The following is a 23,480-nucleotide window of genomic DNA, read 5'->3' as shown; positions in this document are numbered from 1 at the left end:
GACAACAAATGATATGGCCTCCAACTACCTTGAAAACATGCCTTCACATTTTCAAAATCTATACACAACGTATATAAAAGGACATTTGAGGTCAGCAGAATTCCTCAACAACAGCAGCCATGCAAATAAGAAAGGTTAGAGAGGAGTAAAGAAATGAGGGAGGGAGGGAGCTGGCATTAGACCCAGAGTCACAGATATGGTGATGGTGCTGTATTATCTGCTCCCTCTTTACTGTCCCACTGCAGAGCCCAAGGAACAGAGAAGAAAGGATGACAGCAGAGCTCGGAGTGGAACTGTATAAAGCAATAAAATCGAACTCGAGTAACATTTACAAGACATGTATGACCAAAAACATACAACATTTCAGCTCATTATCAATATTGATTAGTTCTGTTGCGCTCATGAAAATATTTTAAAGCTTCTAAACTGCTTGGGCCCATGCAGACTGGAAAATAACTTTGTGGGTATGTATATTGATTATCAGTTGAGTGTTTCACGATCACAGATACAGAAATCGGTCATTAAGGCTTTTAAACTCTGATCTGTGCCACAATGTTGAACACGATCTTCTCAGGTCCCATGTATCCCAATTTTGTTTTACAATTAAATAGTCTTGATTGTATCTGTGTTGCATAAATAAATAAAATGAGACAAAGTTTAAAAAATAAATGTATGATGAATTTTGCAAGCATCCACCTCCAAACTGCAGCCTTTTTAAAGAGTAGCATTTTATTTTATTTTAACAAGGTTATGGTGCTTAATACAGCTCAGATTTTAAAAATGAGACTTAAGACTAATCCCATAATTAGATTTTTATATTACGTAAAAGCCTCATGCTTTACACACAATGTTTAATCTTCACGTGAACCTCTATTTATAAACTCTTCCTCCTTGCATCATATATTTCTGCTGGCACCAAACTCCACGTGACACCTCTCGACCAGTCTCTGGACTTTGTACCAATGTGCAAAAACACAAGTGTCCTGTCTGTATTTGAGTAAATTCAGATCCATCTGTGGTGACGCTGCGGAAAGATGCTTGACGGGTCAGCTTTCATTTCACCTTCCCACAGTTTATCTGTCAACAGAAGTGAGGTTACAGTGTTCACCTTGTAAGACGATAGCAGCTTTGAATGCAACTGTAATTGTAATTATTTAATTCATTGTCTATTATTAGAATAATAAGGACAAAATACAAAAAATGCTGATATGCTTTTTTGTTCTGTATCAATTCAATTGAAAGAAAAAATCACACATGAATTCAATGGTTCAATTATTATTTCTCAGTTAGTTTGCTTGATTGCTTTGGAAATAAAACTGCTGTATTTAAAGAATATTTAACCTCAATCATTTCAGTGATAATTGATGCTCCACAGCCAAACTATGACAAAACATCATTACACATACGTATGTACAGAAAGCTGGAGAAGGCAGTAAAATGACGATTCAGATCTGACATATTAATTTTAGTATAGCTTGAAAAAGTTTTAAAACAAGCAGAAACATCATGTATGCAGCACAGAGTTTGTCCTTCACTGTGAAGCAGTTTTATTTACAATTGAGTTGAAAGATAAAACTTAAGTACAGTGTATAAATTGTTAAATAAACTAACTTTGGATAAAAGCAACAACAGCAGAGAAGACAATGACCCTTGAATCAGTAAAAGCGAGTAAAATGTACCATGTTTACAGCAGCACCGAGTCAGTGCTGATGGTAACTGCAGTTTGCTGAAATGCCAGAAAGCATTCTCATATTCTGCAAAGCAAAAGCAAGGTCCCGTGTCGCACTGCAAAACTGTTCATGGTTGCACTGAGGGAAGCTGCCAACACTCTGGTACACAATGACAAGTGTGTAAACTTGAGGTTAGGAAATCTGGGCTCAACAAAACAGCAACAAGATATTTGACTCAGATAAGGTGTAAGGATGAGGACAGTGTTTTTCACGGGCCTTCTGCGTCCTGCTCTGGCCCTTTAAGGGATGCTACTTATTATGGCCACATATTACTGCGTGCAACTCTGTGGGGCACGTATGTGGAAATCCCCAGTGATGTGTTTTCTACTTTGTGGTGACATGTTTAGAAAGGAAAGCAAATTAAAACCTATTCCAAAGATTCAGGTGAGTTCCAAAAATGTTGAGATCAGCTCTCAGCATATTGTGCAAGAGAATGAGAGAAAGACAAAGAAGAACGGAAAGAAGGAGGAGGATTGTTTTACATCACGCAATATTCAAAGAGGGGATTTAACATATGATAGGTACTTACATGATGGGAAGGAAAAATAAACTTAAACTACAAAGTACAAATGTACCTAGTATCATAGAAACTGGAAACAGTTCATTGTGTGGGGGATTCTGGTGCTGAGTTATTATATAACAACAGATTTAAATGTAATATAGTCAAACAAACAAATAGATTTAGGAATATACATCATGTGAACACAGTGTCTGCATCAAAACAAGATTCAAGAATGAGTGTTGCGACTTCAGGAAACAAAGTAGATACTGAGGTCGGGCCTGAATACTTCGGAGGACGTGTTAACCAAAAGAAAACAAAAGTGTTTTCATAGTTGACCTGAAGCCCCAGAGCAGTTGCTCAGAGAGGCTGCACAGTTTTTCAATCAATTTGTCAGTTTAATAATCAGATGTATAAACCAGGAGAAATAGTGTAGCACATGCCTCCCCCTGAATTCACTCAAACTGCACTTAATTACACACACTAATAATCAGTTCCCTCAATATGCTGGATTTTTATTTTTTACGATCCATGAATTATTCCAAGGGAAATCAGTGAAAATGTGAAAAAAAAGCAGATCTCACAATGTTACAAAACCCGATAAATAATTCCTTTATCCGCACCAAATTTATATGAGTTCTTTCCCAAGTTTCATTTTAATCGCCCAGTAGTTTTTTTCTTTATCTTGCTCACAAACAAACAAATGGACAAGGGTGGAAATATATCCTCAGTGGTGGAAGGTAATAATATACCTCACAAATTTACCCTTTTATGTTAGTTTTGTCACTTTATTGTGAATGTTACTGATCTGACCAGTATAATGGTTCCAAAGATTTTGAATTGCCGCTATTATATAATGTTTCTACTGTTAAAGTGCAAGTGCACATGTGACAAAAACAGCTAAATTGACCCTAAATGAAAGAAAAGAGCCACAAGGTCCAGAGAAAGGATGTGAGTCATACTATACCCCCCCTCTCCTGAAATGCAAGGATGCAAACACTGCTCTGCTGGACAGTAAAGCATAAAGTGTTTAAATGGGCTGTATTTTCCCTTTTCTGGTCCACTCTAGACCACTCAAAGCGCTTCACAGTGCTGTTTTTGCCATTCAGAGATTGACACATGCATCTATGTGCAGCACTCGATCTATTACACATCATTCACACACTGTCAGCACAGCAATTTGGGGTTTGAGGGAGACTGGGACTGAAACGCCGGCCTCCTGGTTAGAGGACAACTCGCTCTCCGATCTCCTGAGTCACAGCCGCCCACATGAATATTTGAGGTGGCGAATGCTTCATTTTCCTTGAGAGGGATCAATAAATGAGGCTGAATAAACTCTACACATCCCAATGTGTGTTTAATAAAAGTGAAAGTCAAGTCAAGGCACAGAGCACTTTGTCGTATTTATTATTTGATTTTAAACTGCCACAGGTAAACTAATTAATAAAGTTTTACCCCTAGTACTATACATTATTATGTAATGTGTACCATATACCATAGAAAGATGAATTATTAAACAGTAAAGTTTTGAATCTTGGATCTTGGCTCAGAGTTTAAAGTAAGCCTAGTTACCTTGACATGCTGTACACCCCCATGACTTTTGTATTTTGCAAATCTCTTGCTTAAGCAGGCCATGGTGACACTGAGAGAGAAAGGTTACCCTACTTTAACAAGGGCACCCTGTCCCTTATCCAAATACTTTTCCCATGGGGGGGGCGATGTGCTTATTTTGTGCTTTTATCCCCATCATGCATCCTTACATGAAGCTGTGCTGCAAAAGAAGCTGCCCACACAGCCACAGGAACATGGAAGACACATGATGTTTGTAACCAGTCTCTGTGTCTTATATGACTCTATAAAAACATCTTCTATAGCCTCAGCTTGATGCTGAGCGTTGAGGGGACAGCAGCACATTCATCTCCCCGAAAGGAAGTGGAGAGGCAGCAGTTTTTGTCTGAATCAGCTGACAGCACTGACTGAGTAAAAGGAAAGCAGGAGCAGACTCAAGTCGTTTACCATGCACAACACTGGGGGTGCAAAAAATGTGGTGTGAACAGCCTGATATTTACACTTGTGTTTAATATTAAATCCACAATAGACACATGTGGGCCGGCATTGTTGGTAAATCTTGTTAAGGAGGTGAAAGAGAGCAAACTACTGGAGGCTGCAGACTGAGCTGTGAAGCCGGGGCACCTCAGCAGCAGCATCGCGCTGCAGCACTGAAGCATGTGCACGGTCTGTGGTTAGAAACTCACTATCATCAGAACCATCCCTCCACTGCTGCATGCACTTCATAACAAAGTTAAAAAGGCTGCCTGTGTTCCGCAGTGTGCACTCCAATCATCCACGCGCACATAATGCACAATATCCCTTGTCCAACAAAAATTACACCGAAAAAGGGCTCTTTACTTATTCATATGGGCGACGGGCACGTGGAAGTTTTACTCACCGGCGTTTTTGTCACCCATGTCCCCTTGCGGTGCAGAAGTTACCGCGGTGGTGTGCAGGCTTTCAGGGGGAGTACTGCGCTTTGGAGCTGGAGCGCGCTCGCTTCTTCAGCTGGGACAGCCGGGAGACGACAGAGGAAGAGGAGACCTGCTGGTTTCAAGTGATGAAATGTAAAAAGAGGAAGAAAACGAGCGTCTACTGGGACCCTGCTGAAGCTCGAGGGAGAGACACGGGATGTTCAGAGGTGTCAGCGAGCTCGTTGTTCGAGGCTACCCCAAGAGTTTCTGAATGAGGTGGACTGACGACTCAGGTAGAAGGAGGGAGGGTGGGACTGTGTGTGTGTGTGTGTGTGTGTGTGTGTGTGTGTGTGTGTGTGTGTGTGTGTGTGTGTGTGTGTTGCAGGGGTGAGCGGATGCAGGATGTGCATTGATGCAGGAGTACAGTTTTATCAGGAGCTCTACTGGACTGAAACAGAGGTTAAACAGAGGAGTTATCTACTTCCTTTATAAACATGTTCATCTACCTCAGTTTCTACAATTAAACATCTTTTTTTGAATTAGCCCAACTTAAATTTTGTTTTAAAGGCCAGGCAATTTTATTATTTATAGGATAGGTAGACTGAAGGTGATGTGCAGCCGCATTAAAAACGACAGAGACAAGATTAAAAGAAACATATTTCAGAGAGTAAAAAACACAGAAAACACAGTTTAAAGCAACTTTCAAGCAACACAAAAGATTAAAGAGTGGAATAAAAAAGGGATACATCTATAGTAGTTTAAAAATAAGATGAAATTAAATTATATAAATAAAATAAATATAAAAAATATTCTTAAAAACATAAAGAGATGAAGTTGTAAAAATAATAATAAAGACATAAAAATTAATTGTCATTTCAATATTTTATCATCTATACCAGGCTCTCAAACCTTTGCACTTCAGGGATCCTGATCGGACACAAACCACAAGGACCCGGATTTATCAAAATTGCTTTAGCTTTTCCTTGTTTTATTGCAGCAGGTGTAGGAACTTAAGGATCAAAATAATCAAACGTTCTGTCAGTGTGCTGGACGAAAATGTTAAAACAAGATAAACTATCACTAAACTTCTTGCCACAGGGACCCGCAGCGTCACTCTGAGAACCCATGATCTCTACAATGTTCCAGGGTTTTTTGAGCCATTTCATTTTTTTTTACGTGTCAGCAAAGTCAGTGTGGGCAAACTGACCGAGTGCTGATGCCAGATCATTTTAATAATTTGCTGCTAAATTAAAAATAAATAATATCCAACCTACTGTGATGAGCTCCCCCCCACCACATCCTTTACTGTGTTGCTTCCGTTAAGCGAATGATATTTTTGCTTGATAGACATTAATATTTAATGAGTGAGATCAATAATGACTGGTTATTGTACCCGCTGCTTGGTAATACTGCAGTGGAATTCAGATTATGATTTGTGGACAGAGACTGAATGAGCTGAACCAGTCAATGGGAAGTGCACAGAGGTACAGTGTGTGCATGAGTGTTTCTATTCAATTTTGTAATTATTATCTTAAATAATGCCTTTTTGTGTTATATTCTTATTAAATTTGAGTAGTGAGGGGTAGCTGCTGTCATGCTGTGCACCTTCCTTTAGTGTTTTTCTGTAAAATAAACATCAGGACTTGCCTGGAAATCTCGAACGGTGTCCACTTTATATTGCATGATTGTGTAAATCACTACAATCGCACACCCCCAACCGCTGAGTCTCAAAATCTGCACAGGAAAAGAAGAAATGAAAACAAGTGGTGGTGAGGTATTATCTAACTGACAATTGATCAGTGTCTGAGAAATCTCCCCGTCAGCACTCTGATGGAACGCTATGTTAACATCTAGAGTTTCCTGTGATGGTATAAAAAGACCATGCTGCTGGTACAAGATGTTTCCAGCCTTTGGGTTGAAACTGAAGCCTCAAGGCCAAATGACGTCCAGAATTATGTCTCTGGAATCAAATCACAGATGCAAAATTCGAACGTTTTGTTATTCTTTGTTATTTATTCCACATGAACTGAGTTGTGGTGGGATGATCGGTGGAGCCTAAATGAGCGACAACTACTTCTAATTTCAGAGGTCACACTTCCTGTCACATGACCGAGGCCCTGCGCGCGCCCTTTTGCCGACACAGGCGAATCCTGGCTGGCGTCAGTTCACAGCGAATCAATGCGAGGACCTGGAAGTGGACACCTCTGCAAGGGAAAAAAATGCACTGCATTGATCAGAGGAGCCCAAAGACGACTTCCGACAGAGATGAATGTGTAGGTGGGTTGTGTTGTTGCACATGCAGGGTCGCAGCACGGCACAAAATCACAAAACACCCTTAAGTTTACTCTGCCCGCGACTCCTCAAATATTTATGATTCTCACCCTTTTTTTTTTATCCTCTCGCCTCCCTCTCTCTCCGGCCTCCCCACCTCGGCATGTCGTGTGCTCGCTCCTATCACTGTCATCCCTCCCTCCTCTCCTCTGCTCTCTACTTCCCTCCTCCTCTCCCACATCTCCCTGTCCTCCGCTGCCCCACACCTGCACCCATAGGATATCATCTAACTTGGCAGTGTGTGTCCTTGGGACCCTACAGTGACAAAGGTGTATCCTTCCTCTGTACACTGTATCTTGATATATCCTCCCCCCCCCCCTTTCCTGTATGACTAATTTTCTCACAGAAGTGAGATTGTATTATAATGTCCCCACGGGATGCACTGTCTGCTTCAGTTATTATTAATCACCCTTCCCGAGCTACTCTTACACCTCTTTTATTTTGTTCCATCTCTATTAGGAGCAATATGGTCCACAGCTAAAGCAGCCGCATTGGAGGGGAGCCCACAGTTCCTCTGCAGACACTGCAGTGCAGCCTCTCATGGTCAATTCTACCTTCTTCACCTATTTGTGGAGTCACTGGCAGGCTTGTGAGATGTTTGTGGAACTCGTCCAGATGTCAATAGCATCACCCAGTGCCATTAATACTACTGAGCCATACTGGATACCACTGCTTGTTCTCGCAAAAACAAACTTCATTGTGCCTTCCAAGTGTTTCAGTAATGTTTTTCTGATGAATATGCTATACAAGGATGTATGATACACCCACACATTTATCCTCCATCTTCTTATTCTCCTCTGTGCTCAAACCTTTTGCATTCATTACCTTCACCAAGGAGGTTTTCATCTTATTTGTTTTGTCTGTCTGTTGGACTGGCTAAAAACTACACATAAGATCACCATGAATCATTGGGCCGTTTGAATTGCTCACATTAGTAAAAGTATAAAAATAGAAAAACCAACTCTGTCATAAGAGAAAGTCTTGCAAGTACAAACATGAAATATATTACATTGTATTAGTGAATTGTTTTTATTCATGAATTTACTTTATGTACTTTGGTGATTAATATCAATAATCCCCTTGTTTCAGCATTTGACGTCGTGGAGAAAACACAAGTGTGACCACTAACATGTCTTTAAGAAGAAAATCTGAAATATACTTTAGTTCATTATAGTTACTTTCCACCACTGTCTCCCAGTGACCAAACACTTCTGTACTCTAATGCGCCACTAGAGGGAGTTTATCACAGAGGCCTACAGTTTGTGGTGCATTCAATAACTCGAAACTATAATGTGAGAAATAACATTAACTCTGAGCAACAACACAGAAACTGAATCTATATACAGGTATAGTTATAATACATTATTATTATTACTATTATTATTATTATTGTTGTTTTTGTTGTTGTTGTTATAAAATGAGAAAAACATTCAAGGTTAGGGAAAAAGTGCAATTTACAATGCAGGGTTTTTACAATATTATTAGTAAGATAAGATGTTTGTTTTGTTTGTTTGTACTTTAACATTCATAAATGACTCTATCTTGGTGCTCGGTTGGCTTTTTTTTAATTTTTGCAACCGCTCCGCAATCTACACAAAGTACGTACGTGGGAATGAAAAGTCGGAGCTTTCAGACAAGTCCTTGAAGCCGTCTTCAGCTCGGGTCAGGCGGGGGGAGGAGCTCAGGCAGGAGGTTGTCTCTCCAACATGGCGTGGAGAGGATGTGTCATGAAATGGACCAAAACAAATGTGATCGGCAGGTCACACAGCTCCGGGTCACACCGCTCCGCTCCACGAGGCTGCAGGTGAGCGCACACACACACACACACACCTGATCTACAGGAACACTGACCCGTGTGTGTGTGTGTCAGTGTCAGAGTGTGTGTTTGTGTGGGATTACCTAACTGCTCCCTCTGTCATTGTAATGAGATCCACGGGTCTGTTCTCTGTCTCGTCGCTGCTGAGGTTTCATCTGAAGGGTTTTCTCTCACACTCTTCACCTCAACAGTAAAAGTGCAGCTTCCTCTGCTCAAATCACGAAGACAAACAAAATGGTGAGGTCGCAGTTAGAGAAACACCACAGCTGGATGTAATGCAGCCCCAACAACACACTGATTCACCTATTACTGCCCAACACTTACTGTGAGACTGTGTTGATTCTCATACTGGTATAACAAACTAAATGAGAGAGAGAGAGAGGATATATCAAGGTACAGCACATGTAAGTTATTTTAAAACAAGTGAAAAACAGTGCAAGAGTAAAAATTCAGGACTAAAAACAAGCCAAACAAAGACATCCCACAAGGAAACATTAGGTGTCACTGGTGTACATTTCATTCACAGTGGTTAAATTAAATTGATTGAATTAGGATTTTGCAATACAGACACTGGCAGATGCAAATGTTGGAATTTTTAATAAAATATGAAAGCATGACAAAAAGAGTTCCCAAGATTTCGTTCTGAAACCCTTTTGACAGATAAATTATGTTGAGGCTTGACATTTTATACTTTAACCATACATTAGTGAATATAAAGAATACAAAATTAAATATCGGCAATATTTATGTGAAAGCTCCATATTGGTCTAATTTATCAGCCGACAGATAAATGAGGTTCTGATATCATTCAGTTCAATTAAATGTAATACTTCTTTCTGTTTCTGCTCATTTCTTCTGACAGACAGAATGTCTACAACCAACAGAGGTGTGGTTTTCGTCGGGAGGCCAAAAGGCCGGATGCAAAGAAAGGCAACATCAGGCAAGAAACAAATCCCTTACCTCATGAATCCGGCACCCCAGGGCCCCCACCTGCTCCAAAGGTCTCCAGGCCGACACTCTTCAAACCGCTGATGTTCACAGTAGGGGTAGGCCCTCCCATTCTTTTACTGGAATAACACACTTTCTTTAATTGGGATGTTTAAATATTGAAATCGATGCATGACTTAATGAGGCGTAGGAAAATACGATGGTGCCATGTTGTTGCCTGACTCCATGTCAGTTTACAGGCTGTTCCTTTGGTGCTGCTGCCATTCTGCAATATGAGACGCTGAAGTCAAGAGTTCAGACTGCGAAAGATGAAGAGGAGTCAGAAAAATTGGAACAGGTGAGGTTTTCATGTAAAAAAAACTGCTGCCTCTCTCCCCCGCCTCTCTCATTTTAAACCTTTTTCAAACATGAACTCAGGAAAATTGGGTCCAGACATTTTGCCTTTCACATATGAAGAAGGCAGCGGGAGATTGTCTTGTCTGGGGTCAGATGCGTTCACAGTAACAGGAAAATGTCCAGAGTGTTTAGGTGATGGGTGGCGCCTGGGTAGAAGAGGAGGAGGAGGAGGAGGAGGAGGAGGCTGGACATGGCGAGTACATTTTGTTGCGGAAATCACACTTAATGTTACCAAACATCCAGCCCTTATCGCCAAAAACTCTTGAATCTCATTGTTTTACCAAGTTGACATCGTCGTCTGTGTCGTCTTCATTTCTGGCACCTCCTCTTTTGCAGTTATTTGCGTTGTATTTTTCAGTTTTTTGTCCATCATGTGACCCATTCTGACATTTTTTGGACATTTGACTCACGGGGTTGCTGAGAAAGTTCCAGAAAATGTTCTGACATTTGAATTCTCACATACAGCTCTTGGAAATCACTGAAAAACAGCTTTATATTACCAGTGTAACAAACTGGCAGCTTACATTGCTCTCACATATCACCAGGGGTCTCAGGACATAGAATACTGGCACAACTGGTGGAACCAGTTGTCCGGTTTCCAGCGACAGCTCATCCTTCTGATGTCAATGGCGGATGACGCCTGGAGCAGCCTGACAGAGGGACAGAAGACTGTCACAGGTAGCTTATTTTGCAGAACACAAATTAATTTTGTTCCTGCATCTCCTCAGAGGTAATGGCTAGCCTCAACATTGTGTTAAAACATTATCCCACATTCCCTCATAAGCTTTTCTTATAAATATTTTCCAGGTATAATTGCAGTGAACGCTGTGGTTCTGTGTTTGTGGCGGATCCCTTCGATGCAAAGAGGCATGATTAAGTACTTCACGTCCAACCCAGCTTCCAGTGAGTGTGCCCTTTCTTCTATCATATAAAAAAAAAAAAGGTTGCAAGCATTACCATTCAATGATTGCATCCGTAATTCTTTCCTCCATCAGAAACTCGCTGCCTTCCCATGGTCCTGTCGTCCTTCAGCCACTACTCCGTTATCCACATGGTGGCCAACATGTACGTGCTGTGGACGTTCTCCTCAGGCATCGTGTCTCTCTTGGGAAAGGAGCAGTTTCTTGCAGTCTACCTGTCCGCCGGTAAGTCGAGTACAGGACTGTGTCTGATAACATTTAATCAAACCCATTATTGAATCATCAGTGAATTATAACCCCACAGTTTAAATATAGGTATTTTAACAACTCAGATGTAACTAAAGGGATAATTTAGAATTTGTTTGGAATAATGTTTTATTTTGCTCTTTTACTGTGTGTTTTCAGGTGTGATTTCCACTATGGTTAGCTACTTGTGTAAAACAGCCTCTGGTCGTCTCCATCCATCATTAGGAGCAGTAAGATGTTTGCTAAAATTGTCATACAGCTTTACACAACAGAAATACAATAATTCCAGTGTTTTAAACTGTCCTCTTGTATGATCTGTAGTCAGGTGCAGTCATGGCGGTTCTGGCTGCAGTCTGTGCAAAGGTGCCAGAGGCCAAACTAGGCATTATCTTCCTCCCGATGGTGACTTTCACAGCAGGAAATGTAAGAAAGAGACAGTATTTAAGTGTGTGTGTGTGAGTGCGTTATGCTGAGTTTGAAAAATAATTCCATGTAGATAAAACTCAAGAGATCTAAATCCCATGTGTGAATAAGTGAATGTATATGTACAGTACGTTGTTGTTGTTGTTGTTTGTCTGAACCATAGACTGTATGTCAAGATGGACAAGTTAAAATTTTCTCCCACTATCCAGAAATGATGGACCTGAATGTAGCGCAGTAGCGATAACGAGGTCCCTTCGATACACACGCTGGACCAATCGTTAGTCAGTATCAGCTGTCAATCATGACACGTCACCCCAACTAACTTAAACCAAACCTAACAGACAAATGAGCACTTAGACATTTGCAGAGTGATAAGAACAACCTAAAACAACATAAACCATCTTTGAGAAAAAAATTTTAACTCCCACTTTGACTTTTTACTTTGATCCACATCCCATCTATTAACCTGGAGGAGGCAGGGCTTATGACCTATCTGCAACCAGCCATTAGATGGTGACTGAGATGCTTTGGCTTCACCAACAGTCTTTGGTCTGTACGCATGGAGTTGTTGATGCACTTCAGTACAGCGTATGCAACTTCAGCTTCCTGTTGATGGTTTTTCATTAGGCTCTGAAAGCGCTCATTGCCATAGATGCAGCTGGGCTTTTTCTGGGATGGCGGCTCTTTGACCATGCAGCTCACCTCGGCGGAGCCCTCTTTGGAGTGTGAGTCATTACATTTGAGCTTTTTGTAGAAGATATAAAAAATAGAAAACAGCATTCCAAATGCTGCATCATAGCCAAAGAAATGTCTTCACATATAAGTGTAAAAGTATCTCACTCTGCTGTCGTTGGATTTTAACCGTCTCCATATGTCGGGTTTTACAGATGGTACGTTGCATATGGATACAAACTCATTTGGAGAAAGAGGGAGCCATTTGTAAAGCTGTGGCATGACATGCGGTCTCCGGGTGCTGGTGGATCCAGGCCAGGAGGAGGGACCGGTGGTGGTGCGGGAGGACCCAGACCCCAATAAAACTCTGCAAGGTCCCTGGAGCCCAGTTACCTCCGAATATGCAAGGACACTTTTATCCACTGAGATGGAGTGGGGTTTCTACTGTTTATTATTAAAGATAGTTTTTCATTCGGGTTTAGAACAGAAGCTGATTTCATGGTATGCAATTTGAAAAAATGGTGACGTGATGTTGCACTCCAAATTTTTACTGGATGGAAAGATAGCGTCACATCAGCTGCCTCACAAGTAAACCCTTCATCACTCTCCTACCTCTTAATAATCTGAAGATATTTAACGCTCAACCGTTATGTCAGTTGGGGTTTTTTTTGCTGTTCACATAACATTAGCCCGGACTTTTTGTGACCAGGGTTGATCCAATCCAATGATAAAATCAGTGACTGAATTTAATGTGATATAAATTCCTTGTTGCTCTTATGTTGGTATTAAAACTGGAATTCCCGATCATTTTCTCAATCAATGGTTTGCTTTGAAGGATGATATATTTACTTCTGTGCAGGGTAACCTCTACCTTAAGGACAATATCTTTAAAATAAAAGCTTCTGCGTTGCCGTATTGTTAATGTCAGAAATAAGATGCATCAGTATTTCTGCCATTTTGCTTGGAAGTCCTGAAACTACAGAGATTTAGCAATTTCTTTTGAGAAAAGACACCAACCTCTCACTTTACTCTTCGATCACTCAGTTCATCTCAGGATCTGAGTCTCTTCCCCAATGCATGTACAACAGCCATACACTCTTTTCACCTTGTCTGCACCAAGCCCAGTTTGTTGGACAAGCACAGCCCCAAGAAAATTATTGGTGAAAGCAGTGTTTGCCACAAATGGCAGGTGAAAGTTGGGATGACCCTACAGGGGGTGGAGATAACAGGGGGATTTTGAGGGTCTCCAGACTTGACTCTTATTAACTGATAATGTAATTATGACCACAAATTACGTAAAAATAAATGGCATTGGCTTTATTTAACTATAACATGGCAATAAATATAAAAAAGAAGTCCATGCATGTGTAGTCCTGACATGCTGACATGGTTTAAATGTACATCTTACAATAATTGCAGACATAAAACTTTGATTGGAAGGTTTTTTTGGCCAAACCCATTTAAATTCTTTACAAAACTCAAAATCACACCTATTTACTAACTACAATCCAGTGAGTGAGTTGGATTTGCTTAAGGGAAGGCTGCTCTGGCAACAGTACAGTTTACCTTTTCAAATATGGACACGATGTGCGACTGAGGCATGTGTAGAAATGACTGTTTTGGCTTCGGTCAAAGGAGTCCATCATTGTCCTGCAGATGCAAGAAAAAGCAAGCAGAATATTTGAATCCAAACCAAATTCAAGGTGAAATCAGTGAACATGACACGTCATAAGATGAAAGTATTATTTATCAATCAGACTTACCAGATTGCTACTTTGCAATCCTAGTTTTTCTTCTTTCAATCCAAAGCCGTCTGCGATGTGGCTCCTCCTCAGCCTCTAGTCTTGTGGTTGGCATAGCTGGGGAAGCCAAACTGGGAGACCATAAGGTTGGAGAAGCAAAGCGGCATGACGCCATAAATCTGCGTCAGCCTGTTCAGACAGTAGGACCTCTGGAGAAGGTGTTCGGGACGATGCCACATACCCTGGTACCCGCTGCTGGCCTCCTTCTCCAGGTTGCGAAGGTCCACAGGTTTGACAAAGACCCCAGAGGGTTTGTTGAATCTGCCTACAGAGTTCAAATGTTTCCTCAAATACTGTGCTACGACAAAGTTCATAGCAATATCGTCGCAGTTCTGTGTTTCGTCCACCAGTCCATGCACTGCTTGAGGTTGGTCTTGGAAGAGCTGCAGGTATTGGCGGTGAAAAAAGGCAGCACCGATAAGCACCATGGAGTATCTGCAAAATAAATAAAATGGCCTTTTACGTCAGAAAAAGACCAAACCACAAAGCATGGTGGTACATTGTATGATGCAGTGCATGAGGAGTTTTAAGAAAACTAAAAAGCTCAGCTTACCTATCACCTCCAGCCGTTTCTGGATCCTGCAGTTCAAAGCTGCCATAACTGTACACTCCTCCTGGTGTGGAGACGTGTTTTCGGGGAACAAAGCCAACAATCTGGTCTGGGAATTGCTGTGGAGCCAAAAATGTGCATGATGCAGCGACAAGACATCCAGAATTCTGATGCTTTTCTATTAACACAATTAAAACTTGAGTAAAAACAACATGAATTTAGGTCCAGCTTGTTTATCAGTCATTATCTCTGAAGCTTATTACCTTCCACACTGAGAAAGAAAAACTGATGTCAGGAACGCTGACCAGGGTGTCGTCATCCAGCATCAACACAGCTAAAGATCACATGAGAGAAGTCAAACAAACTCAGCCGAAAATATTTTTAAAAAGACAAAAGTATACATAAATATATGTTTGAATAATTTAAATCACGCATGCTCATAAATTTACCGACCATCAGTGTCGATCTCTGGGAACGATTGTAGTCTGTTGCGCATTTGATTACTAGTCTGCTCCTTAAAGATGACAGGGACCGGATGAGGACCCAAAGAGTTCCACAACTTCAGGGGTGTCTGCTCCCCAACGTTGTTCCACACTATGATGATCCGCTGCAGATGAGGCACTGCCTGGTAATGGTTGAGCAGCTTGAGGAGAATGTCCGTGCGGTTGTATGTTTGAATGACAATGGTGAACTTGTCCTCTCCGTCTGCACTGTTGCCATGTGAGCGATTCTCCTTTGGTGGTGTTGCACGGCGTAGCACTCCCAGGACATCCAGGCCTCCTTGGTCCTCTGCAGGAGGCAGCAGAGCCGTCAGGGCTGCACCCACCAGGAGGATAAGTAAGATTGGCCAAATCAAATAAGTTCGTCGGAGCCCCATGCAGTAACGGGGGACCCTGAAAGAAAGACATGCATCAAGTCCTATTACAGTGCACTTCAGGCTTGACTGTCGTGTTAACTTAATTTTATTCCTTTTTACTTTCATTGTCTTATTTTTGCCTCCCCTTTTCTATGTTGCACTATTCAAAGGACCCACAAGTGAGTTAGAAAGCCAGATAACAATTGGGGGAAGATGCATAATGTCTCTGACTTTCTAGGAGATAGAGAAGAATAAAGATTATTATATGATGTACTTCTATTTTATTTATTATCTCATTTTTTATTTCTACATTTTCCAATTTTGCATCAGTGTATTACTTATGGATGAAGTATTTGCCTCTTTTGCTGGGGACCCCCCTGGAGACCCTCTAGGAACCTCTTTGAGAATCCTTGTTTTATGAGACACACGCATGTCTTTGCACTTTAAACTGCATCTTATTCGTGTAAACACCTTCCTGGAATCAAACTGAGGATTCTTGCCCATGTGAGGTTTTCTGGACTCACTGGATATGTGAGAAAAACAACAACAGCCTGGTGCACATAAACAATGTTGCTGGAGGATGACACGTGTAACTGTGGGTAAACAGCTGCAGAGGACACATAAGCAAAGTGAGTTTTCCGGCTACATTCACAAACTTCCTCTGTTCTACAAGAAAATCGGATTAAATGTCACCTTTACACAACAACTGCCTTCTTTACTGACACCACCATTTGATGTTTTGTTAACCAAACATCTTACGCCGTACTTTTACAAAGCTTCCTCATAACAGAGCTTCTTCTACACATCGGTCTCACGACAGAAGCTTTGCTGTTTTGGTTTCCATTCGTTTTAACTCACCTCATTTTGTTGGTGCAGGAAACAAACCGCCAGCTTCACATGGCCGCCATATTGACTGCAACCAAAGAGCCTAATAACGGAGAGCTGTCACAAGCTAGCGTTAGCCGTAATGAGTTAGCCGGCTCCAAAATAAACTATGGCACTGTTAAATAAAACAAGAGGATTGTGTCCGTGTTTTGAACCAAACTCTTGCATATTCATATGACACTGTAGCACGTGGCCTGTCTTACGTTTGAGCATATTTCGGGTTTTGTTTTGTTTTTTTGCAAACGGACGCCATCTTTGTTGGGGCTTGAGGTGTGGGTGCTCTTTCAGTAGATTTCCCCTCGGAGGTAAATCTCCACTGTTCTCAGAGATACTTCGGTAAGAAAACGCTCTTTCGTCATAGCTTCAAATCACAGCAGATGTTTCCTCGGTAAGTTGCAAAGCAGCGCATCTGTAACGAGCTTCTTTATTCACAGAGTCCGACCTTCTGCATCAATAACTAATACAAGTTATTCACACACAAACAAATCCTCCTTACAATCAAAATGAAGCAAACAACGAGCTACAGCACAATGTTCATACAAACGACTGGAGCTGCGTGGAAATAACGTTAGTTATAAGTAATTATGTGCAAAAAGAGGAAATAACATTAGTTTTTCGAATGAATATGCAGAGAAGTAAATAACATTATTTAATAGTATTTATGTGCAGAGGCGAAAACAGGGACAGTCTATAAAGTGCAACAACGAAAAGGGAAACCACAAAAGAACTTGGCTGCGTTCAGAAAGTCCAGATCATCTCCTTTCCTTACTACTATTCCTTTACCCAGATGGAATATGTCACTGGGTCAAGGAAAGATGTGAAGGAGAAGCTGTAAGGGGTGAGGAAAGGAGAACCACTTTGCGTTTTATTTAATTGATTTATACCAGAAGATGTGGACTGAAGGTCACTTCTAATAAAGTGTCCTGTTTAAAACAGGATGACACATCCTGAGAAAAGATGTTTTCAGCTCATACAGAGAGAACATTCATCTATCAGTTATAGGAAATAAACAACAAAATAGATTGAATTGAACTCAGTAATAACTTTCTAACTCCTGTATAGTATACAATCAATTTTGATTCAAGGAAATTCGCTGAGTTACAGCAGCAAAGAGTACATTCAAAAATAGTCATCAGTAAAGTCATAATTAGTGCACATGCAAAATAAACATAACGCTCTAACCCATGAGCCACAGCATTGCATAGGAGTCAAATCATTTCATAATATACAGTCTATGAATATACCTTATAAAATGTCCCCAAATCTATGCTAGAGCAAATTTGCCCCAATAAATATTGTTGGATTTTCACCTTTTGAATATCTTGCACTTTGTAGACGGTCTCTGCGCACTCGCCTCGCTGCCGGGAGATGGGCGTGACTGTAATGTCTGAGTTCGTCACTCTGATTGGATGAGGCTTCGCTTGAGCTGTAACCATAGACTGTATATACCACTAACCACGTGTCATGTATTAGTTATTGACCCGTGAATCTGACTTTGTGAACTTTTGTCCAACTCTGCAGTGAAGTTTTTCTCCAGGTCGATCCTCACTGCGTTAAACAGGATCATGGCGTCAGTGCAAGGTTGTCCCACTGTCCCACTTTCCAATGGTTTGCAGATCCCGATATTTGGACTAGGTATGTTTTTATTATTTACACACAATGTCAGATTTTTTAGTTTTATTGAAAAACCCAATGAAATGTACACATCACATAACGCTGAAATAACGCACTAGTGCATGACTCAAACTTTATAATTATCTTAAATCCACTTTTTTCATTATTGTTCATTTATGATTTATGATTTGCAAACATTCAGACAGAAAAGTAAAATTGTCTCCTCTTATATTGACTGTATTTGTGATTGAAATGTTTATATAACAGATTAAACCCACTTTGGCAGTATTACGACCACATTCCTCACGGTCTTCTCTGCACTGTGTATGCATACACGTATGGACGTCTCTTCCTCTCACAACTATGTTCTGAATAGTCTTTAAATTATAAGCACATTTTGTGTATATAAAGATGGATAATGCTGAAACAAAGCTAAACTACCACGAACGCCATCATGTCGTCCATCTTTATGTAGATTCTATGGGCAAAACTGTTTCTGAACATGCCAATCCTGCAACAGAAAAAAGAACAAAAAGAGAATTGCTGTTGCTTTGGAAGGCCAACACTTTATCTCAATTCCAGGCACATCTCATGATGGTGGATACTCCCATGATGCCATTGTGTACGCACTCACAGAGTGTGGTGTGCGCCACATTGACACAGCAAAGCGCTACGGCTGTGAGGAGATGCTGGGTAGAAGTATCAGAGATAGTGGGCTAGCACGAAGTGATCTGTGGCTCACCAACAAACTGTGGCCAGGGGACTATGGATACGAAGATACAAGGAAGGCCTGTCTGGACTCCTGCTCAAGGATGGGGGTGGAATATTTCGGTATGGCCTGTGAAACACAGAGAATCGTGAAACAGAAACATAACTGAAACTGCTGTTTTGTAAGTTCAGTTTTCTTTATTATGATCGTCTTGTGGTGTTTCATTAAAATCTCTCACTAAATCGTCTTGCCTTATTTTCAGATCTGTTCATGATGCACTGGCCGGGGTCGCAGAAACCTGGTCGCTCCAACAGAGAGATGAGGGCTGACACCTGGAGAGCTTTAGAAGAACTTCATGAAGAAGGTACAGAACAAGGGAGCATTATGACAGAGAAAAGTCAGAAAAATGAGAAGTAGCTCATTCGTTTGACTGTGTTATTGTGATGTAGAAGAAATAGAGTGGGAGATTTATGAGTCAGAACTCTGTCTTTGTTATTGTAGGGGTGTGCCGTGCTATTGGAGTGAGTAACTTTATGGTCCACCACCTGGAGCAGTTAAAGGAAGACTGTAGTGAGATACCACATGTTAACCAGGTAAGATTAAGATTCCTCTTTATTGTCCCACACACAGCATACAACATGCATACATGGGGAAATTTGACCTCTGTATTTAACCCATCTGTGTGAACACAGCACACACGGAACACACAGATCATAATCCACACAGTGACCACACGGAACAGCGGGCAGCCATTAAGGCGCCCTGGGAGCAATTGGGGGGGGTTCGATGCAATGATAAATTAAAATAGGCAATCAAATAAAAAATCTTCAGTCAGATGAATCTGTACATTTTTGTACAAAATCAGAAAAGCTGTTGTGTTGTGTGTTTTTACTTTATGTTGAAAGAATGTTAATCTTCATTTAAAGACCACATTTTATTTAATTGCTCCCTTGTGAAATGTACCCAGATGGTATATGAAGATGGACAACATGACATCTCCTTAACATCTCTATATCGCCCCCTGGTGGCTTGCTGTAATATAAGTCATAGTCCATGTTAGCAGATGAGAAATATGGAAAGCATGCTTTCAAAAAACTGGGTTATGAAATTTCTGGTAGTTTGTGTTTGCTCTTGAATTTGATAATATAAAAAAAATATGATTGACAGCCTAAATTGAGGCAGGATTGGTTGAGCGGGTGTAAAGGTAAAGGATCTCTGCTGTGTGGATTTTGCCTCCAAATGACAACAACAATACAAGATGGCAGCATCTGTATCTGGGATACTTTGGTTTCATTGTTGTTCAGTGGGAGGAAGTGGAGACATGTCGTCCATCATTATACACAGTCTATGCATGATTACCTCCTCCTACCTGTCCCAGTAACGTTCATAACATGAAAAAGAAATGATTCAATAATTGAATGAAAAATGTCTTCACCAACATGATTCAGGGCAAACTGTGGGCTCCTTTCAGAGATGCTTCCAGAATCCTTGGTGTAATGTTTATCACAGTGTTGGAGGAGGCAAATTCTACCTACATACAGTAACTTCCCTATGATGTGATCTCAAAATGACACAGGTGGAGTACCATCCTTACCAGCAGACCAATCACGTAAAAGAGTATTGTCGTGAGGAAGGGATTGTTTTCGAAGGCTACAGTCCATTGGCCAAGGGTCAGGTCCTCAGCGACCCCACTGTCCTCCAGATAGCAGAGAAGTACAGACGCACACCTGCTCAGATCTGCATCCGCTGGAGTATTCAGGTTATACACAGACATTTTCTGTTCTAATCTCAACTGGGCCTGACACATACAATACTCACCTGTGAATGCCTCTCAATTGCTATATCATTGTTCCTTTTCCCTTAGAATGGAGTTGTAACAATACCTAAATCCACCAAAAAGAAGAGGATACAAGAAAACTTTGAAGTAAGTTAAAAGTCTATTGCATCTTTTAAGTGCTCTAACTTAATATCAAGAAAGATAAATGACACTGTGACAGAACAAGGAAACAAGTATCACATCACAGAATACGTTTGAAAGTTAAGTTAACTTAAATGTATGTTAATGACAGTTCAAAAGAAAAACAACAAATGCAGGGGCCGCCTCCTACAGAGGACGCAAAGGCTGGAATTTCTGTGATCTGCGTCACCAGCCTGTCCCACCCTTATCGCTGTCGCCTAGCAACAGAGCTGCGACACCACCAGAAAGTTTAAATGCCCCATGGTTTTTGAACGTATGTACTGTTAGCTGTTGGGTTGAGTTGAAGCCTGATACTTATATTTAAAAGCTGTAAGCTAAGCATCTGACATCTGATCTTGTTGCTTGTTAGCACTGTTACCACTTTGAGAAACAGCCTGCAATGAATCCTGGGATAGGTTGGCCCAAGAAGGAGGTGTTTGTCAGCTGCTGTGATGCAATCAGTGTCACCTCCTCCTCCTCTACCTCTGCACACACAGGTGTTTGATTTCCATATGGAGGAGGAAGACATGGCAGCGTTGGGAAGATTGCACGATGGAAGACACGTCTCTTGGGATCCTACAAATGTGGAGTAGTAAAATGAAGAAAACACAAGGAGCGTTTCTCCTGGTACTAATTTTGTCAGTAACAGCTTTTTAATATAACACCAACTTTTTTAATTGTTGTCACTGTTTGCTTCATTTATCTTAACTACCTTTTCTGGGAAAGTGCTGCAGATCTCAAGTGCTATGTAGAAATGTTAACTATAAGTGGTATTCAATTGTAATACTGTACATGAGTCTTTCATCATTTTTGTTTAAAAAAAAAAGAAGCAATTACTAAAATAACAGCTCTCCACAGAGTACATGTGTGTGCTTACAGAAGTCATCAAGCTCCTATTTTTCAAATTCCTAAACCACACAGTCTGTACCAGAGGGTTTGTGTCAGGGGAGACTTTTTGTGGAACAAAGAGAGACAGAGCTGGTTGGCAAGCAGGCTTTTAAACACAGAGGAATTTTGAGAAGTTGAGTGCTTTGCATGTTTGCAGAGGAGTTGTAAGATCACTGCAAGAAACAGCCCATCATATAGTATACCATATCTGCCCAATAAAGGTGACTGTCAACAGTTAAAAAACCATGTATTACCTTTGTTGTGATAAAGCTGTTAATTGGGATCTCAGGAAGCCTCCCAACACACACTTCCCAGCCATTGAAACACTGAGAAGAACTAGTTCCGCAGGTTCAATCATATTTCCTCAGTCGAGGAATCATGTCATCTGCAGAAGGTTGGACTTGTCCCACTGTGAAACTTTCTAATGGGGTCCGAATGCCAATACTTGGAATAGGTAAGAATAATTTTCATTTCATTTTTCAAAACATTAGTGATAATAATACGACCTCATAGATAGATGTTTATGGGCCATTCCATGGAAATGTACTATGGAATGTTCTAAAAGAAAAGTGGGTGGAACATGACACTTACATTTTACTATTTCATGGTTTATATGTATTGATACATTTAAAACCAAAAAAGTCTAAGTGTTCACTGCACATGGATGTGAAAGCTTAGCAGAACTTAACTCTAGCTATTGGTTATCCCAGTTGAGGCTCTACCATAGCACCCTGAGATGTATCTTTGCACTGACTGCTAAATCATGGACTGTGGTCTCCAGGAAAACCCCAGCACACCCGGTACTTGTTTCTCTTTGGAATCCAAAGAAGCTAGCTGGACTTTCAGAAACTCAAGGAGGCTGTGCAGTGTGTGCTGGGGTGCCAAGGAGGAGCTTCAAAGGGGTTAATCAATAGTGAAGCCCACAAGAGGGAGGGGCTTGTACAAAGTAGAATTTGCATTAGTTAATTTATTCACTAGGATTGGTGCAAATGTCTATTGTAATTCTATTGGGATACAATGGTAATCTCAATCTGTAAACATTAAAAGGTCAGTGGAACATCTCTCTTTCTCCTTGCTCCGTTATGTGGAGTATCATCCATTCCAGCAGCCCAATGAACTGATCGAGTTCTGCCGCCGTGAGGGCATTGCATTTCAGGGCTACTGCCCTCTGGCTAAGGGTCAAGTCCTGAGCAGCCCCACCATTATCCAGTTAGCACAAAAGTATGGACGCACACCTGCTCAGATCTGCATCCGCTGGAGTGTTCAGGTAATAGGAATATAAATCCACTGGAACTGTCTTAGCAAAAAGAAAACTGTGTTACTATATATATACATATTCTTAGGACTGTCTGACCCATGTTCACCTGCTGTTCACATGGAACCCGTCTCCACTTGTATTCTTAATAGAATGGAGTCATTACAATATCAAAGACAACCAAAAAGGAACATCAGGCTGAAAACTATCAGGTGAGTTGTTAAGACAATACAAACTTGGAATGACTTTCTAATGTTTTTTTAAAATTTTATTTTAACTCCATCTCGCCCTTTTTATCCTGCTTCACACTGTTTTAGGTGCTTGGATTCCAGCTGGAGGGGGAAGACATGTTGGCTATAAACAAGATGCATGATGGGAGACATGTTTCCTGGGGTCCAACCGATGTGGACTAACACAAGGCACATTTGCTGCAGGACAAATAACTGATAAAATGATAGTTATCAGCTTCTTTCTGTCATATTTATGTCATTGTGAAGTTGCACATATTATTATGATTT

General features: G+C 40.9%; 3 protein-coding genes and 1 long non-coding RNA gene across 7 annotated transcripts; 2 read left to right on the top strand and 2 right to left on the bottom strand.

Moving 5' to 3' along the window:
• Positions 1-717: 717 nt before the first annotated feature.
• Positions 718-8,768, bottom strand: LOC138405169 (uncharacterized). The gene is made up of 4 exons (XR_011238852.1): positions 8,632-8,768; positions 4,679-6,428; positions 1,680-1,829; positions 718-1,077 (listed from the first exon to the last, which is right to left on the bottom strand). It is a non-coding gene; the product is annotated as an uncharacterized lncRNA (long non-coding RNA).
• parla (presenilin associated, rhomboid-like a) lies at positions 8,671-13,251 on the top strand. Its single transcript, XM_020105027.2, has 10 exons — positions 8,671-8,829; positions 9,704-9,887; positions 10,022-10,126; positions 10,731-10,863; positions 10,993-11,088; positions 11,181-11,330; positions 11,511-11,581; positions 11,673-11,774; positions 12,402-12,499; positions 12,662-13,251. The coding sequence occupies exons 1-10, from the start codon at positions 8,732-8,734 to the stop codon at positions 12,807-12,809; spliced, it is 1,185 nt and encodes a 394-aa protein (XP_019960586.1). The 5' UTR covers positions 8,671-8,731; the 3' UTR covers positions 12,810-13,251.
• Positions 13,252-13,748: 497 nt separating this feature from the next.
• extl2 (exostosin-like glycosyltransferase 2) lies at positions 13,749-16,716 on the bottom strand. Of its 2 annotated transcripts, none has more exons than XM_020105097.2 (6): positions 16,513-16,716; positions 15,252-15,691; positions 15,062-15,132; positions 14,802-14,917; positions 14,210-14,683; positions 13,749-14,096 (listed from the first exon to the last, which is right to left on the bottom strand). In XM_020105097.2, exons 1-5 carry the CDS (start codon positions 16,515-16,517, stop codon positions 14,278-14,280), a joined length of 1,038 nt encoding a protein of 345 aa, XP_019960656.2. In that variant the 5' UTR covers positions 16,518-16,716; the 3' UTR covers positions 13,749-14,096; positions 14,210-14,277. The 2 variants fall into 2 exon arrangements, with proteins under 2 accessions (XP_019960656.2, XP_069367901.1); XM_069511800.1 differs by lacking the exon at positions 16,513-16,716 and adding an exon at positions 16,012-16,036.
• Positions 16,717-16,759: 43 nt separating this feature from the next.
• Positions 16,760-21,950, top strand: LOC109640888 (glyoxal reductase). 3 transcript variants are annotated; one of them, XM_020105116.2, is made up of 8 exons: positions 16,760-16,927; positions 18,061-18,174; positions 18,736-18,984; positions 19,125-19,226; positions 19,364-19,455; positions 20,439-20,621; positions 20,727-20,786; positions 21,317-21,950. In XM_020105116.2, exons 2-8 carry the CDS (start codon positions 18,105-18,107, stop codon positions 21,410-21,412), a joined length of 852 nt encoding a protein of 283 aa, XP_019960675.1. In that variant the 5' UTR covers positions 16,760-16,927; positions 18,061-18,104; the 3' UTR covers positions 21,413-21,950. The 3 variants fall into 3 exon arrangements, with proteins under 3 accessions (XP_019960675.1, XP_069367902.1, XP_069367903.1); XM_069511801.1 differs by having other exon boundaries at positions 16,789-16,927; positions 21,190-21,950; XM_069511802.1 differs by having other exon boundaries at positions 16,851-16,875; positions 21,190-21,950.
• Positions 21,951-23,480: the final 1,530 nt, after the last annotated feature.

This window comes from Paralichthys olivaceus, chromosome 16, assembly GCF_024713975.1.
Source record: "Paralichthys olivaceus isolate ysfri-2021 chromosome 16, ASM2471397v2, whole genome shotgun sequence".
Lineage (NCBI taxonomy): Eukaryota > Metazoa > Chordata > Actinopteri > Pleuronectiformes > Paralichthyidae > Paralichthys > Paralichthys olivaceus.
Note: the sequence above shows the minus strand (reverse complement) of the source record. Positions and strands in the feature narration are given on the sequence as shown.